This window comes from Aotus nancymaae, unplaced genomic scaffold (assembly GCF_030222135.1).
Source record: "Aotus nancymaae isolate 86718 unplaced genomic scaffold, 86718_ANA_hifiasm-v0.15.2.pri h1tg000016l, whole genome shotgun sequence".
Lineage (NCBI taxonomy): Eukaryota > Metazoa > Chordata > Mammalia > Primates > Aotidae > Aotus > Aotus nancymaae.
This window is the reverse complement of record NW_026988428.1, coordinates 20,454,562-20,468,282: the sequence shown is the minus strand read 5'-3', so window position 1 is coordinate 20,468,282 and position 13,721 is coordinate 20,454,562. Positions and strand designations below refer to the sequence as shown.

Here is a 13,721-nt window from a genome sequence, read left to right as displayed (position 1 = left end):
AAAAACAACTCTCCAACAGCTATGCTTTATTTCATTCCTAGAAATGGGTGTTTGGCCTAACATGGCTTTATACTATAATTGATAACTACTGTTCACCAAGCAGCTATGTGCTATATGCTTCACATGCATGGTATTACTTGATTGAATCCTCAGCAAAACTCCATAAGGCAACCACTATTATCTTGAATACTCAAGATCTAGTACTTACTTATGGAGATATACATAGAAATTAACCTTAGTAGGACTTGAAGAGCATTCTTTGGAATCCAGGGCCCCTGCACTTCACCTTTGCATTGTACTGTATCCCAAAGAACAATACATGTGTCTACTGGATCATGGGCAAGCTGCAATGTAAAAAATGCTATTTCCTTGCCTGTGCCTTGGTTGCCACTTTTCTCACTTAAATCCCATCAAACAAATTATTTGGAGTCAATGCATAGTAAGAATGCAGTAGAAAAAGCAGTGAGCACACAGTGTGCAGAACTGGAGTCATAAGAGAGCTACCTTGGAGGGGGCCACAACTAAATGCTGAAATATCAAGTAGCTGTGGTGTGAGTCTTGTTTTCACTAAAACTATTTTTAAGGAGGAGTTATTACATGTATTGCAAACCCATCCTCTATCCCACCCCCTGCCTCATATGTAATACTGCTCCACAAATGGAAGGGTACAGAATTCAGATCCTTGTTGCCCCTCTCCCCAAAGGGAAAAAAAAGATAGTAAGGACAGTCTCTTTGGAAGGACCCAGAGAATCATTTCATCCAGTATTATGGGATGTGAGCACCCTTCAGCCACCCCCTCCAGCTCCCAAATCACCTTGCAGCCTTAGTAAAAGAGAGGAAAGAGATTTACCTGCTTCTATTGAGGCTGAAGCCTGAAAGTCATGTATAACCTTTGAAGGACTGTAATGGTTTTAATCACAGGAATAGCATCTTTTTGAGAGGCAGGAGAGAGAAAGGAGCTGAACCACTTTGCAAATATTAACCAGGCTATTTTGGAGCAATGGCTATTGCCTTTGAAATCTTTCATCATGGGTCTATACTTAGAATTCAGAGGAGCTCAGGGGGAGGAGAATAGGGCAATGTTAATCCCCAGTTGTTTTGAAGTTGTCCTGTAAGCAGGTTAGTATCTTAAATGCCCAAAATGGAAGCGTTCAATCCTTTGTTTAAATTATGTGATTCATTCTGTGTAAACTGGTCTGCACATAGATTGTCACAACACTCTGGGAGGTGACACTTCTCAGTTTTCTTTCAAACTAGATGTTCTAGAGAGCACTAGCTGCAATCACATTGGGAGACGGATGCTCCATGACAGCTAAAAGTTGGATTGAGTTTCAGGAGCTACTATATATAAAGCTGGGTCGACTTATGTCACTGGACTAATTAAATGCCATCTGGGTGGTTCCTCTGGGTTTTTGAGTCCATCACCCAGTTCAGATCGAGTCAGAGGCCAAGGAGGAGAACATGATGATGGACCTTTTTGAAACTGGCTCCTATTTCTTCTACTTGGATGGGGAAAATGTTACTCTGCAGCCATTAGAAGTGGCAGAAGGCTCTCCTTTGTATCCAGGGAGTGATGGTACCCTGTCTCCCTGCCAAGACCAAATGCCCCCGGAAGCAGGGAGCGACAGCAGCGGAGAGGAACATGTCCTGGCGCCCCCGGGCCTGCAGCCTCCCCACTGCCCCGGCCAGTGTCTGATCTGGGCTTGCAAGACCTGCAAGAGAAAATCTGCCCCCACTGACCGGCGAAAAGCCGCCACCCTGCGCGAAAGGAGGAGGCTAAAGAAAATCAACGAGGCCTTCGAGGCACTGAAGCGGCGGACTGTGGCCAACCCCAACCAGAGGCTGCCCAAGGTGGAGATTCTGCGGAGCGCCATCAGCTACATTGAGCGGCTGCAGGACCTGCTGCACCGGCTGGATCAGCAGGAGAAAATGCAGGAACTTGGGGTGGACGCCTTCAGCTACAGACCCAAGCAAGAAAATGTAAGCCTAGATGCTGCCGGGGCAGGGAAATGCAAAGGCTGTTTAAACGCCTTCCTCCGGGCCTTAACCTCCAGCTGCTTGGTCTTTTTTCCCTTCCCCCTTGCTCGCCCGCCCCTCCCGCTCCTTCTCTAATGAACCCCCAGTGACCCAAGAAGACCGGGTGCCTGCAATAGGCAGGAAACGCGTACCCGGCCCAAGGAAGCAGGAAACTCCCCCTACCCCCACACCCGGAACCGACGTTTCTTTCCTAATCTTCTGCTACCTTGGTTTTCCCTCCAGCTTGAGGGTGCGGATTTCCTGCGCACCTGCAGCTCCCAGTGGCCAAGTGTTTCCGATCATTCCAGGGGGCTCTTGATAACGGCTAAGGAAGGTAAAGCAAAAGAAAGGGCTCTGGGCCGCACCAGAGAAAATCCGGGAGGGGGATGGGATGCTCGGGCCGAGAGGGCTCGAAACGAGAGCTGGGACGCGCCCTGCACAAAGGGCGCTCTTTGCGCATAGGGAACAGGCCCTTCTGCGCCGCCAAAGCGGCCTCGCGTGGGGCGCGGAGTTGCTTCGTTTTCCTTCTTCGGGTACTCTGTTTGTGTGTTTGCTTTTTGCGCACAGGAGGAGCAAGTACAGATTCGTCAGCCTCGAGTAGCCTTCGATGTCTTTCTTCCATCGTGGACAGCATTTCCTCGGAGGAACGCAAACTCCCCTGCGTGGAGGAGGTGGTGGAGAAGTAACTGGGCCGGCGCTTGAGACCTTCTCCAGGCAGCAGGAAGATCCCAGCCACCCACCCACCCTTCCTGGCCTAATCCTTTAGATTAGGTCACGTTACATTAACATTTAGGAACCCAGACCGAAAAGCTGGTGAAAGGGAGGGAGACATATTCACAAAGAAACGTTTCAAAAACTGTTGTGCACGTTCAAATGAAAAAGCCTTTCGGCTTTGAGCTTTTATTTTTTTGGAACCGCGAGTGGCTTAGGTCTAGCCTCCTTACTATTTTTCTTGTTGTTTGGTTTTATAATACATTAACGTTTATTACGGTGATCCTTTTGTGCCATATTCAAAAGAAGTTCATTCCTGTCTAAAGTGGGAACGTTGCATTTAATGTTAGGGGTATTTAATGTATTTTTGTAAATAGTTTAGCACTTTCATTTTTTATGTAAACCTAAGAAATGTATTTTAAATGTGGAATGATGTATATAAAATGTGCGAGGATCCTGGAATTGTAATATTAAAAAGAAGTTTCTATATGAACAGAGTTGGGTCCTAATTTTGATGAAACGGGAAAAAATATGTTTGGAGGCATGTGTACAAAACTAAAGAGGAGCCCTATTTTAATTTAGATACCACACAAGCCCATTTATTTGGGTGTTTTCTTTAAGGCCAATTGAAAGGGAGGAAAATTGGTTTTCCTTAGTCTGAGTTAAACTGGATACTTTTCTACCTCCCGTATACCTCACACTTGTAATTGGAAGTGAATAGTGCCCAGAAGAAATCTGTCCTTTTTTTATCGTTTTCTTTCTGTTTTTACATTCCTATACCTGGAGGTCTGGGTGAGATTTACTTACCCAAAGTTAACAGTGGAATTTTCAATCTAGGAAAATTTGGTTGCAAGAAATTACCACATCAAAACTCCACTCATTTCCCGAAAAGATCTTCAGCGGATTTAGCCCCAATTGCATTCCTTCTTGGCCTTCCCAAGTCGCTCTTGTCCTGAAGTGTGGATCTGGAGTTCCCGGGGCTGCACTGGCCTGGGGACGGCTCTCTGGCCTCCTCCCCAGTTTTCTTGAACTAGACTGGTCCTTAGCAGACTGGAATATCCTTAGCAGACTGGAATATCCTCAAGGCCTCGTTTGGCTTGGGTTTGTTTTCCAAATACAAAAGATAAAAGAAATGGGCAATCTGTCTCTGGAGGTGGGGTAGGCTACTTTGAAGGGAGGGCTGCTTCAAGTGAGGGAAGGTTTCAATGGTTGAGGGCAAAAGACAACAACAACACACATGAAACCTCTTAGCCGGACCAAACAGCAAAGCCCCAGAGAGGCTTGAAGCCCCAGGAGCTCCTCACCATGCGGATTTTACAACGTGTGCCAGGTTTGTTTATCCTGTAACCTCGGGAAGAAACGACCACCAAGAAACACAGTGGGAAGTGAGGCAGAGGAGAGGAGGAAGCCATTTCTTTTGAATGGCGACTTCTCTCTTAGATTCTGTAAGTGGCACCTTCACTCCCTCCCCCCACCCCTGCTCTACCTTTCCTCCTCCTCCCCAACAGCTAGTCTTCAGTTCACAGGTGTGAAAATCAAATCGGATTCAGTATTTCCCAGCCCACCCTTTGCTTCCTAACCCTCTGAAGGCTGGACCTTCCTGTTGAGCACCTAAGTTCCAGATAACACCACAGACATCGCCCCCTGCAGGTACAGAGCTGTATCTTGCCCCCTTTTCCTCTCAGAAAAGAAGGCCTTTTCCTGGGGTGAATAGTCAAGGTTTTCTGGGTATATGGAAAATTCAGATTTCTTCTAAAATACATTTAAAATGCAGAAAGATTCACAGAGAAAGCTGACATTGATATACAATCTCTTTTAAAGGTTTGGGAGAGGCAGGTGGGAGATTTAGTGGATGCAAACTGCTGAGCCTGTGTGGGGTTGACTACCTAGATGGAATCCAGGCTGCCACTATCTAGGGCTACACTGCTCATTCTTAGTCCCGTTTCCTTCTGAGGTTGTGAAGATTCACTGAGATAACACATGTGATGTGCTTAACCAAAATGGCACAAAATAAACACTAGATACCAGCTCTCTTCTTCATTAGTCAAACTAAGACCCTTTTCTTCCATCAAAAGCCACAGTTTCTTCAGCCAGTGCTTGCTCTGGCTGGGGAAAGTATTGACAACAAGGAGAACAGAAGCAACATAAATGAGCCATTCTTAGGATTTAAATATTAACTCATAATCCTACAACAGATGAGAGAGGTACCGTTGTTGCTTTTACTTTACAGAAGATCCTTGGAACAGAGTTTCGTATACTTGGTAAGTACTGCATAGAGCCAGGATTCAGAGACAGGCAATTATCAATGCATTCAAGCCTGTGCTTTTAACTATCATGCTCTATGAAAGAGACTCCTTGGCACATTGGCAATTTCTTTCTTTCCTCCTTTTTTTTTTTCTTTTTAAGGGGTGGTGTGTCCCTGTTGCCCAGACTTGAACTCCTGGGCTCAAGTGATCCTCCAGCCTCAGCCTCCCAGGTAGCTGGGACTACAGGCTCATTCCACTGAGCCCAGGTTGCCTTAGGAAATTAATAAGCAACATTTTATGGTCTGTTGAATAATTTGGCTCTCCTTGACATTTGTTTTCCAAAAGCTCTTTCTTAAGAGTGGCCAGCTAGTGAACTCCAAATTATAGTAGTAACTTAAAAAAAAAAAGTGGTAAAGCATTTCAAATTATCCAACCAAAATGTGTGTGAATATGTCTGGGTAGTGTCTATGTCCATTAATTATGCTTATTAGAGACCGATAATGTTCTCCCTAAGACTCAATAGGGATTTTCCCTAAAATGTATATATGCACACTTACATTTTTAAAATTCAGATTTATTATGCAACACAAAATAATGTAACTGATTAGGTGAGCTCACTTAATTTATAATTTAGCATATATTTACAGTAAGATATGTGTTATAAATGGCTCAACAGCAGAATGCTTTTATTAATTCATGGACTTTACATGTTGATGGATTTTATTCAGTCTTTGCAAGCCAAATCCTCTCTATCTCTCTTAGCTGGGTAACTTGAGAAATTGTTTGGAATAAGTTTGCCTATAGAAGTCTCTTCATTAAATAAAGCAAATATTTCCCAAAGACTTGATGTGACCTCCACTGCTACAGATTACATGTTAGGCTTTTCAATGAAATCTTTGGTGTGTTTGCAATTAAAATGTTTTTGTTTGATATTAATGATGATAATCTTTACTGAGGCCAAAGCCAAAATAAACAGGACTGTGGAAGCAGAAAATCAAGACATAATAACTTGGTAAAGATAAGTAATTTGGGATTAAATTCAAGCCTCTTTCCAGAGGCAGGTATAAAATGATCAAGTAAAAAATAATGAGTGATTTTCTTTATTATACTGCTATAGAAATAATTTGTGGAAAAGCAAATGTCAGCTTTTCAAACCAACTTTAATGATCATACCTGGATCACTGAATTCCAAGCCTGAACACTGGAAATCCCCTTATGTCTAACAGTCTCGTTTATTTTTTCCAAACTCTTGCATATGTTTTGGGGGTGAAGGGAATGCTGGAATTTAGGGTTCCCAACTACTTTTGAAACTAGCAGAGAAATCTTGGGTTGCTGAAAGTGACCTCTATCCTTATTAAAACTTTTTTTTTTAACTAAAGTTAGAATTTACCCAGTTGTGTTTTTCTTCTTGTAATATTTTACCCCATTTAGTTATTTCAAAACCACTCTACCACAAACCATAGCTGGAATTTTTAAAACATTTTTGTTTAAACCTTGAATATCTCATTGCCTAATCCAATGCATTGATAAATTAGCAATAAGATAGTATTTTCTCAAAGAGCCAAAACACCAAGCTATTTCTCTGACAGGCCCCTCCAATCACTCCCTTAAATGATTAAATTTATAAAAAATGATACTCCATTCTAGAGGTTTCACTCTGAAAAAAGCAATTTTTTTGCAAGCCTAGTTCAGAGTCAGTCTGAGATGGAATGGCTATGCCATGTGCAGGAACAAAGATAACGCTGTAAGAACTGGCTACTTTCTGTACTCTCAAGGCTGCTAAATGTCCTTACTTAGGCCTTTGATCTCTCCTGGAAGTCCTCTAATTCAAGCAGAGGCCAATGTCTTCCTCAGCTGTCTTCACAAATTCTTCCAGCAGCTCTGGCAGGTACTAATGTGTTTACTTAGGTGTGCCTGATTCCCAGAGCTAATAGCAGTTTGCAATTGTTTAGCACATTGTGAAGTCATCTATAATACAAAAAATATCAAGAACAACTTCCTTAGTCTAGGAGTTGAGAAGGATCTGCAGGTAGGGGCAGAAGTGAATTGAAATGGATTTATCCTTCTACCCTTACTGACAGAGGCTCCTGAGTGACAGCATCTTTCTTCTATATGTATTTGGTATCTCCTTCTAAGAGAAGCATAGAGGATTTTCAACAATGCAGAATGCCTAGGGTGGGCAAAATTTACTAGAAGAGGAAGGTATGAGCATCATTTTGCTGGTGTGATCTGTCCATCAACACTAGTGTCTTGCCATAATGCTTAAACTAAAACAGATTTCACTTTAAAAAAAAATGTTGATGTTACTTAAAGGTCATTGCAATTAGAACCTGGTTAAAATTCTAAATTGCATGAAAATAAAATGATTTTTTCTCAGAATATAAAATGAAAAAATATAAATAAATAAATAAATAAATAATCTACTTCAACAGAACCTTAGTGAGTATCCATTTATAGCACCAGAGGTGACTGAGTTTTCTTCCCCTCATTTACCTACTGTTAGACTTCTCTGGCAGACAGGGTTGGAGTGTCATTTCCAACAACCTGTTTACATATGAAATAAATGTGAGTTTTCTCCGCATGCAAGAAATTCACTTCTCTGCAGAAATAGTAGAAAATTTATTTTCATTCTTTGTGTAAGGAGCAAAAGCCAATCTAGGCCAATTTTGAGTGCAAAAGGGTGCCCTGATTAGTAGATCTTTTTAAAAGCCATTTAAAAAACTTTTCCCATGCTTCCCTGTTCAACTCACTCAAAAAAATTATTTTTCTCTCTGTTTCTCACCCAGTTCTTTGTTTTCTCCTTCCAGGTATCCTCTCGGAAAAGAGCAGGGGACCGCTCCTGAATTGGGACTCCGTAGTAATCTTTGTGGTGCTGGCTGCCTACCTCCTTAGCTTACTGCTTTAAAAAAAATTTTTTTTTAATTCTTCTTAAAATTTCTTTCTTCTCTCGCTCCTGACAGCATCTTAAAAGTTGTTTCTTTTAAACTTTTTAAAAAGTTTTTGAACCTTTTAAAAAGTTTCTTGTTTCTTTTTACTTTGGTGCTCTGAGATCCTATTTTCAGCACTTGCGCCCCAAGGGCCCTCAACTCCGGACCCTGTTCCCCTGCTAGCAAGTCCCATTAAGCCGCCGGGCGCTCGCGTTTTCTCGGCTTCTTTAGTACCACTCGCTCGCGCCACTCCGGTAACTTTGTTTTGAGATCACCTTACCAAAGACAGCTCTAACCTCTGAGAACTATTACTGACAGAGAGTCCTGAGTGACAGCGTCTTCCCAGGCACAGGAGCCAGAGAAAGATGTTGAGGAGCCAGGAAAAGATGAGTAGCTAGCTTTTGCGAGTTTCTGCTCTGGAGCGCTAAGGAAGCGCACGGAGCCTAAATTAATTGAAGAAGAAAACAAACAAAATCACCTCTAAATAGAAGCTGTAATGACAGGATGCCTAGTTTCCAATCCTGTGTGACCTTGGGGCAAATTACCAAGTCCCTGGGGCTTGGGTTTACTTTCTTTCTACAGTGAGTCCAATAATAGTTCCCGCAGGGTGGTTTGGAGTATTAATTGTTAAGTTAATCTACGGAATGGGTTGAGAACAGGGCTCTGCAAATAAAAAGTTCTCAATAATTGTTAAAAGTATCTCACGCTGAGGAGCTTGAGTAGAAAACTTGTTAAGTGCTTTCAGAAATTAGCTGAAAGAAGAGCAGAAGTGCTCTAACTTTCACTCATACTTTAAAGACCAAATCACAAGTCTGAGCTAATCTGTGGATTCCATAGCCAAAAAAATTGAAAAGTGGTCATATGGCTGCTGATAGAAACTGTGGGACTTGGCTGAGAATTCCTGGGGGAGAATATCTACCCACTATTGTATTTCAGAGGTAGCAATGTGCTATGCATTTGCTGTGCATTTGAATGTTTCCACCAGCGTGGATGGCGTCTTAGATTCCACCTGGGTTCTTGAACTTGCCTCTTTTTATCTGGTGTAGCCCTGGATACAGTATTCATTTCAAAGGCATAGACTTGTTAATAGCCCTAAAAAAAGGTGCAGATGAATTTCCCACTGGTCAGGTGATTAAGCAGCCCATTGGTGTGAGAGGGAGCCTGATTTTCAGGAGGGATCTTTGTCTTAGGGATGACAGGACGGAAGAGAGGAGACAGCAATGGTGTGGCTAGCAAACCTTAGTAACTGACAGTGTCACTCTCCCATCTCGGTTTTCAAGGCCTTCACTTTAGAGAGAAGATCTCACCCTGAAAAGGTTGGTATTTCTCTGGCCCCTGCAGAGGCTGGATCAGTGAACAAGAGTTGCTTTAAGAACATAATACAAAGTTCCATTCACTGAAAGAAAATAAATAATAATAATAATAGGAAGGAAAACTCCCTCCTCCCAATAACTTTGGAGCCACAATATTTATTGAACTGGGTGACCCTATGTTGAGTTGAGAATACTCCTGCTTCTTTTAACGGGGCCACAAGACCTAGTCCAAAACCCCACATTAATTGTGTAGACCTTAAGTAATTGCTTTTCCTAAATATAAACAGCACCTCCCCAACCTAAGTAATCTGAAAGTGGATTAAGTGTGGTGGAGGATTGGTAAAAGCTGATTAATAGATTCATTCTCACTTAAATGACAACCCTCCCCTCTCGCCTTCTATCCATCCAAGTTCCAAAGACCCTGCTGCGCCTGCTTTTCTGGAAGGCTTTTGTCACTGAAGTGTGTGAAGTTACTCCTGGTTTGAGGAGTTGGAAATTTTACACGAGTCAAGGATTGCAGTGGCGGCAGCTGGGACGCATCTGTAACGGTGTTAGTTTGCCTGAAAGCAGAAAATTAGCAACCCTAAAGCCTAGCTTGGCTGTTTAGTCTGTAGAAATGACAGGGTGGAGCAGAAAGAGAGGGAGAAAGGAGACTCGCCCCTGGAAAGAGAGTTTGCCGTCTAAAACTGGAGTTCTTCCATTAGCAAATCTTAGAGACACTTTCAGTGCAGGTTTTTGGCCTGCTCAGGATATAGAGAAGTCCTGGAACGAAGGAGAAGGCACTCAACAAATACGTGCAGAAGAGGAAAAGGAAGGAAGCAAGGATGAAAGGAGTGTTTCTGGTCACCTGGCCCTCCTGTGCCCACCTCCTTTTAGATGAGCAGACATACAGGGAGAACTCTTGTCTTGGGAAAAGGAAACTCCCTCCCTAGCCTCAATAAGGTAGAGCCTACAATAAATGACAATTTGAGCAAAATTGTACTCATCTGAATCTATACAAAATAGATTTTATAAGGCAAAGCTTAGATTCACTCCATGATTGAAAATGTTACTTCAAGTTTTTGGCAACCCTTATTCAATCAAATTGCTGGGAAAAATTCTCAAGGTAATTGAAGTTCACGTAAAAGAGAAACAAACACCCCACAATCAGGTGATTCCTCATGCCCAGGATTGGGAGAGCAGGTTAGTTCTTGGTGCCAGCTGAAAGAGATTTCTATTTATTATTACTATTTTGAAATGTGCGTGCAATTGCAAAAAGTTTGACTGCCTTTGTTACTTCTGTATGAAACACTTCTTAAGTGATCCCTTGGTTTAGCTTATCTAGAGAGTGCAAGTGAGCAGGTTGGGGACCCGCTCCAGCCGCAGCAGAAATGCAGTAAAACCATTAGCGTCAAAAGGGGCAGCAGACAGCAAATTGTCCCTAAAGGGGGAGGTTTGTCCAGACAGCCCCCGCGGGGGTTGCGGTGGGATATGCTAATAGTGCCGGCCACTGGGACCGGCCTCCCTCCCGCAAGAATATATAAAGAACCCCAACCCCAGCTTGTCGACCCAGGCCAACAGGCGTCCGCCCTTGTTAATTACCGGAGCAACCGACCAGGGAGCTCCGCCCGGGATTTGCCTGTCCGTAGCGGCGCCAAGCTCCCTTTTCTCCCCATCCCTCTCGCTGCCGTCCAGGTGCACCGCCTGCGTCTCTGCAGGATGGACATGATGGACGGCTGCCAGTTCTCACCTTCTGAGTACTTCTACGACGGCTCCTGCATCCCATCCCCCGAGGGTGAATTTGGGGAGGAGTTCGAGCCGCGAGTGGCTGCCTTCGGGGCGCACAAAGCCGAGTTGCAGGGGTCAGACGAGGACGAGCACGTGCGAGCGCCTACCGGCCACCACCAGGCTGGTCACTGCCTCATGTGGGCCTGCAAAGCCTGCAAGAGGAAGTCCACCACCATGGATCGGAGGAAGGCAGCCACCATGCGCGAGCGGAGGCGCCTGAAGAAGGTCAACCAGGCTTTCGAAACCCTCAAGAGGTGCACCACGACCAACCCCAACCAGAGGCTGCCCAAGGTGGAGATCCTCAGAAATGCCATCCGCTACATCGAGAGCCTGCAGGAGTTGCTGAGAGAGCAGGTGGAGAACTACTACAGCCTGCCGGGACAGAGCTGCTCGGAGCCCACCAGCCCCACCTCCAACTGCTCTGATGGCATGGTAAGCAGTAGATCTGGTACCTGCTAGGCTGCCCTAATCTTTTCTAAAATCCTTACTCCTCATTTAAACCAGGTGCAACGGGAGAGTGGGGTGGAGACAGTTGCCGAGTTGCTTTAAAAGAGGGGTCCACTTTTAGAAAGACTCCCAAAACTGCTGCTGAACAAGATTTTAGTTTGACTTTCTAGCAAGTTCTAGGTGTACACTGTAATAAAGAGTTGGCATGGGAGATAGGTGGCTGTGAATGATTACTCAGATGTTTCCTCCATTCCTGAATTTATTTTCAAAATATGCCTTCTGTGGATCATGCCCTACACTCATATCTAAAGGCAAATTAAGTTTATAACTTAATGAAGAAATGGAAAGAAATACCCACATGGCCCCAGTTCCTACTCCTCTGAGGACTGGCTGAAATATGTTGATGCATTCTTTCTAGAGGGCGTTTGCTCCAAGGCTGCCAGGTTTTAATGTGTTTTTGCCCTGGGAAAGTGTTCTTTCCCTGAATTAGTGTGGCTTTCTTCTACTCCAATCCATTTTGCATGGTTAACCCAATGCACATTGCTGCTGAATTCCACCCCCTCTTCCCTTCGCTGCTGCTCTCCTCTTCTTCAAGCAGAGATTGACCTCAGTGCCCTAGGAATTTGGAGAGGGCTAGCCCTTCCTAAATCAAGGCAGTGGAGGTGATTGACAGTGGTTGGTTACAGAGCTGGTGGGCAAGCACAGCTTCACTGTTGGTCAGAACGTCTTTTGCCAAGACCTGAAAACAAACTTTTTTGTGTGTCTTGTATTATAGCCTGAATGTAACAGTCCTGTCTGGTCCAGAAAGAGCAGTACTTTTGACAGCATCTACTGTCCTGATGTATCAAATGGTAAGAATTGATAACTTCACAAGAGTTTAGAGACCAGTTCAACCTAACAATTGAGCGTGTAAAAGTCTGTTTTTCCTGATAGTATTGGGGAAGGGAATGGAAATGATGGTTCTTATTGGGAGGCTTTGACAAAACAAAATAAACACATCTTCTGCTCCAAATCCCCCTAGCAGACATGCACACACACACGCACACACACATGCATACACACTGTTGCTTGAAATATTATCAAGGGGCTTCCCCACTCCTCACCTCCACCCCACAGGAATTGCAAGATAATTGCTGCAAATTTCTAAGTTAGACTTTCTGTGACTACCTGACCTCTGGGTGTCAGAGGAGCTGACCTACAGTTTGAGGGGCAACATAAGCAAGTCTGTCTATCTAGGGCTAATTATTTTTTAATGCTTTCTCCTTGTATCCTTAGTATATGCCACAGATAAAAACTCCTTATCCAGCTTGGATTGCTTATCCAACATAGTGGACCGGATCACCTCCTCAGAGCAACCTGGGTTGCCTCTCCAGAATCCGGCCTCTCTCTCCCCAGTTGCCAGCACCGATTCACAGCCTGCAACTCCAGGGGCTTCTAGTTCCAGGCTTATCTATCATGTGCTATGAACTAATTTTCTGGTCTATATCACTTCTTCCAGGAGGGCCTAAAACACAGGAAGAAGAAGGCTTCAAAAAGTGCAAAACCAAGACAACATATATATAAAGAATTTCTTTTGAGTTGTAAATTTGTAAATACTATCTTGCCACTTTATAAAAAAGTGTATTTAACTAAAAAGTCATCATTGCAATTAATACTTTCTTCTTCATTCTCTTTGCTTTAGATATTAATACTTAGTTACAATAATACTATTTCTGATAGGGGGCAATTCATTGAGGGTATGTTGTTGCAATGCTTAACTTATATATATGTATATATATTATAAATATTGCTCATCAAAATGTCTCTGGTGTTTAGAGCTTTATTTTTGCTTTAAAACATTAAAACAGCTGAGAATCAGTTAAATGGAATTTTAAATATATTTAACTATTTCTTTTCTCTTTAATCCTTTAGTTATATTGTATTAAATAAAAAAATATAACAATACTGCCTAATGTATATATTTTGATCTTTTCTTGTGAGAAATGCATCTTTTAAATGTAAGCACAAAATAGTACTTTGTGGATAATTTCAAGATATAAGAAATTTTGGAAATTCCACCATAAATAAAATCTTTTACTACAAGAAATATTTTGGTTCATGATCTTTTAAAAGAACACCCCAATGGAATTAGTATTCGTTGACATGCAAATCTTTGTGTCTGGGTTGAAAATACTTAACAGTTGGCTTTTCAGATAAATCTTAATCTTTGCCATTTTCACGAACCTAGCTGAGGTCCTGTTGATGTCACAAACGAAAATGTCATATTTTTATTTTAAATATATTTCAAGTGAGCC

The 13,721-nt window shown here is 42.9% G+C and overlaps 2 protein-coding genes across 2 annotated transcripts; both read left to right on the top strand.

The window, feature by feature from the left end:
* Nucleotides 1–1,375: 1,375 nt before the first annotated feature.
* On the top strand, nucleotides 1,376–3,224 carry MYF6 (myogenic factor 6). Its single transcript, XM_012442025.3, has 3 exons — nucleotides 1,376–1,980; nucleotides 2,260–2,350; nucleotides 2,584–3,224. The coding sequence occupies exons 1-3, from the start codon at nucleotides 1,462–1,464 to the stop codon at nucleotides 2,700–2,702; spliced, it is 729 nt and encodes a 242-aa protein (XP_012297448.1). The 5' UTR covers nucleotides 1,376–1,461; the 3' UTR covers nucleotides 2,703–3,224.
* A 7,535-nt stretch (nucleotides 3,225–10,759) lies between these two features.
* On the top strand, nucleotides 10,760–13,513 carry MYF5 (myogenic factor 5). The gene is made up of 3 exons (XM_012442028.2): nucleotides 10,760–11,412; nucleotides 12,203–12,278; nucleotides 12,703–13,513. The coding sequence occupies exons 1-3, from the start codon at nucleotides 10,912–10,914 to the stop codon at nucleotides 12,891–12,893; spliced, it is 768 nt and encodes a 255-aa protein (XP_012297451.1). The 5' UTR covers nucleotides 10,760–10,911; the 3' UTR covers nucleotides 12,894–13,513.
* The last annotated feature ends 208 nt before the right edge of the window (nucleotides 13,514–13,721 follow it).

Bases quoted from the DNA above. Each gene is read 5' to 3' on its own strand.
- MYF6 (XM_012442025.3), top strand. From the start codon at position 1,462: ATGATGATGGACCTTTTTGAAACTGGCTCCTATTTCTTCTACTTGGAT. The intron at 1,981-2,259 runs GTAAGCCTAGAT...TTTTCCCTCCAG, and splicing joins ACAGACCCAAGCAAGAAAAT to CTTGAGGGTGCGGATTTCCT. The intron at 2,351-2,583 runs GTAAAGCAAAAG...TTTTGCGCACAG, and splicing joins CTTGATAACGGCTAAGGAAG to GAGGAGCAAGTACAGATTCG.
- MYF5 (XM_012442028.2), top strand. From the start codon at position 10,912: ATGGACATGATGGACGGCTGCCAGTTCTCACCTTCTGAGTACTTCTAC. The intron at 11,413-12,202 runs GTAAGCAGTAGA...CTTGTATTATAG, and splicing joins CCAACTGCTCTGATGGCATG to CCTGAATGTAACAGTCCTGT. The intron at 12,279-12,702 runs GTAAGAATTGAT...TTGTATCCTTAG, and splicing joins CTGTCCTGATGTATCAAATG to TATATGCCACAGATAAAAAC.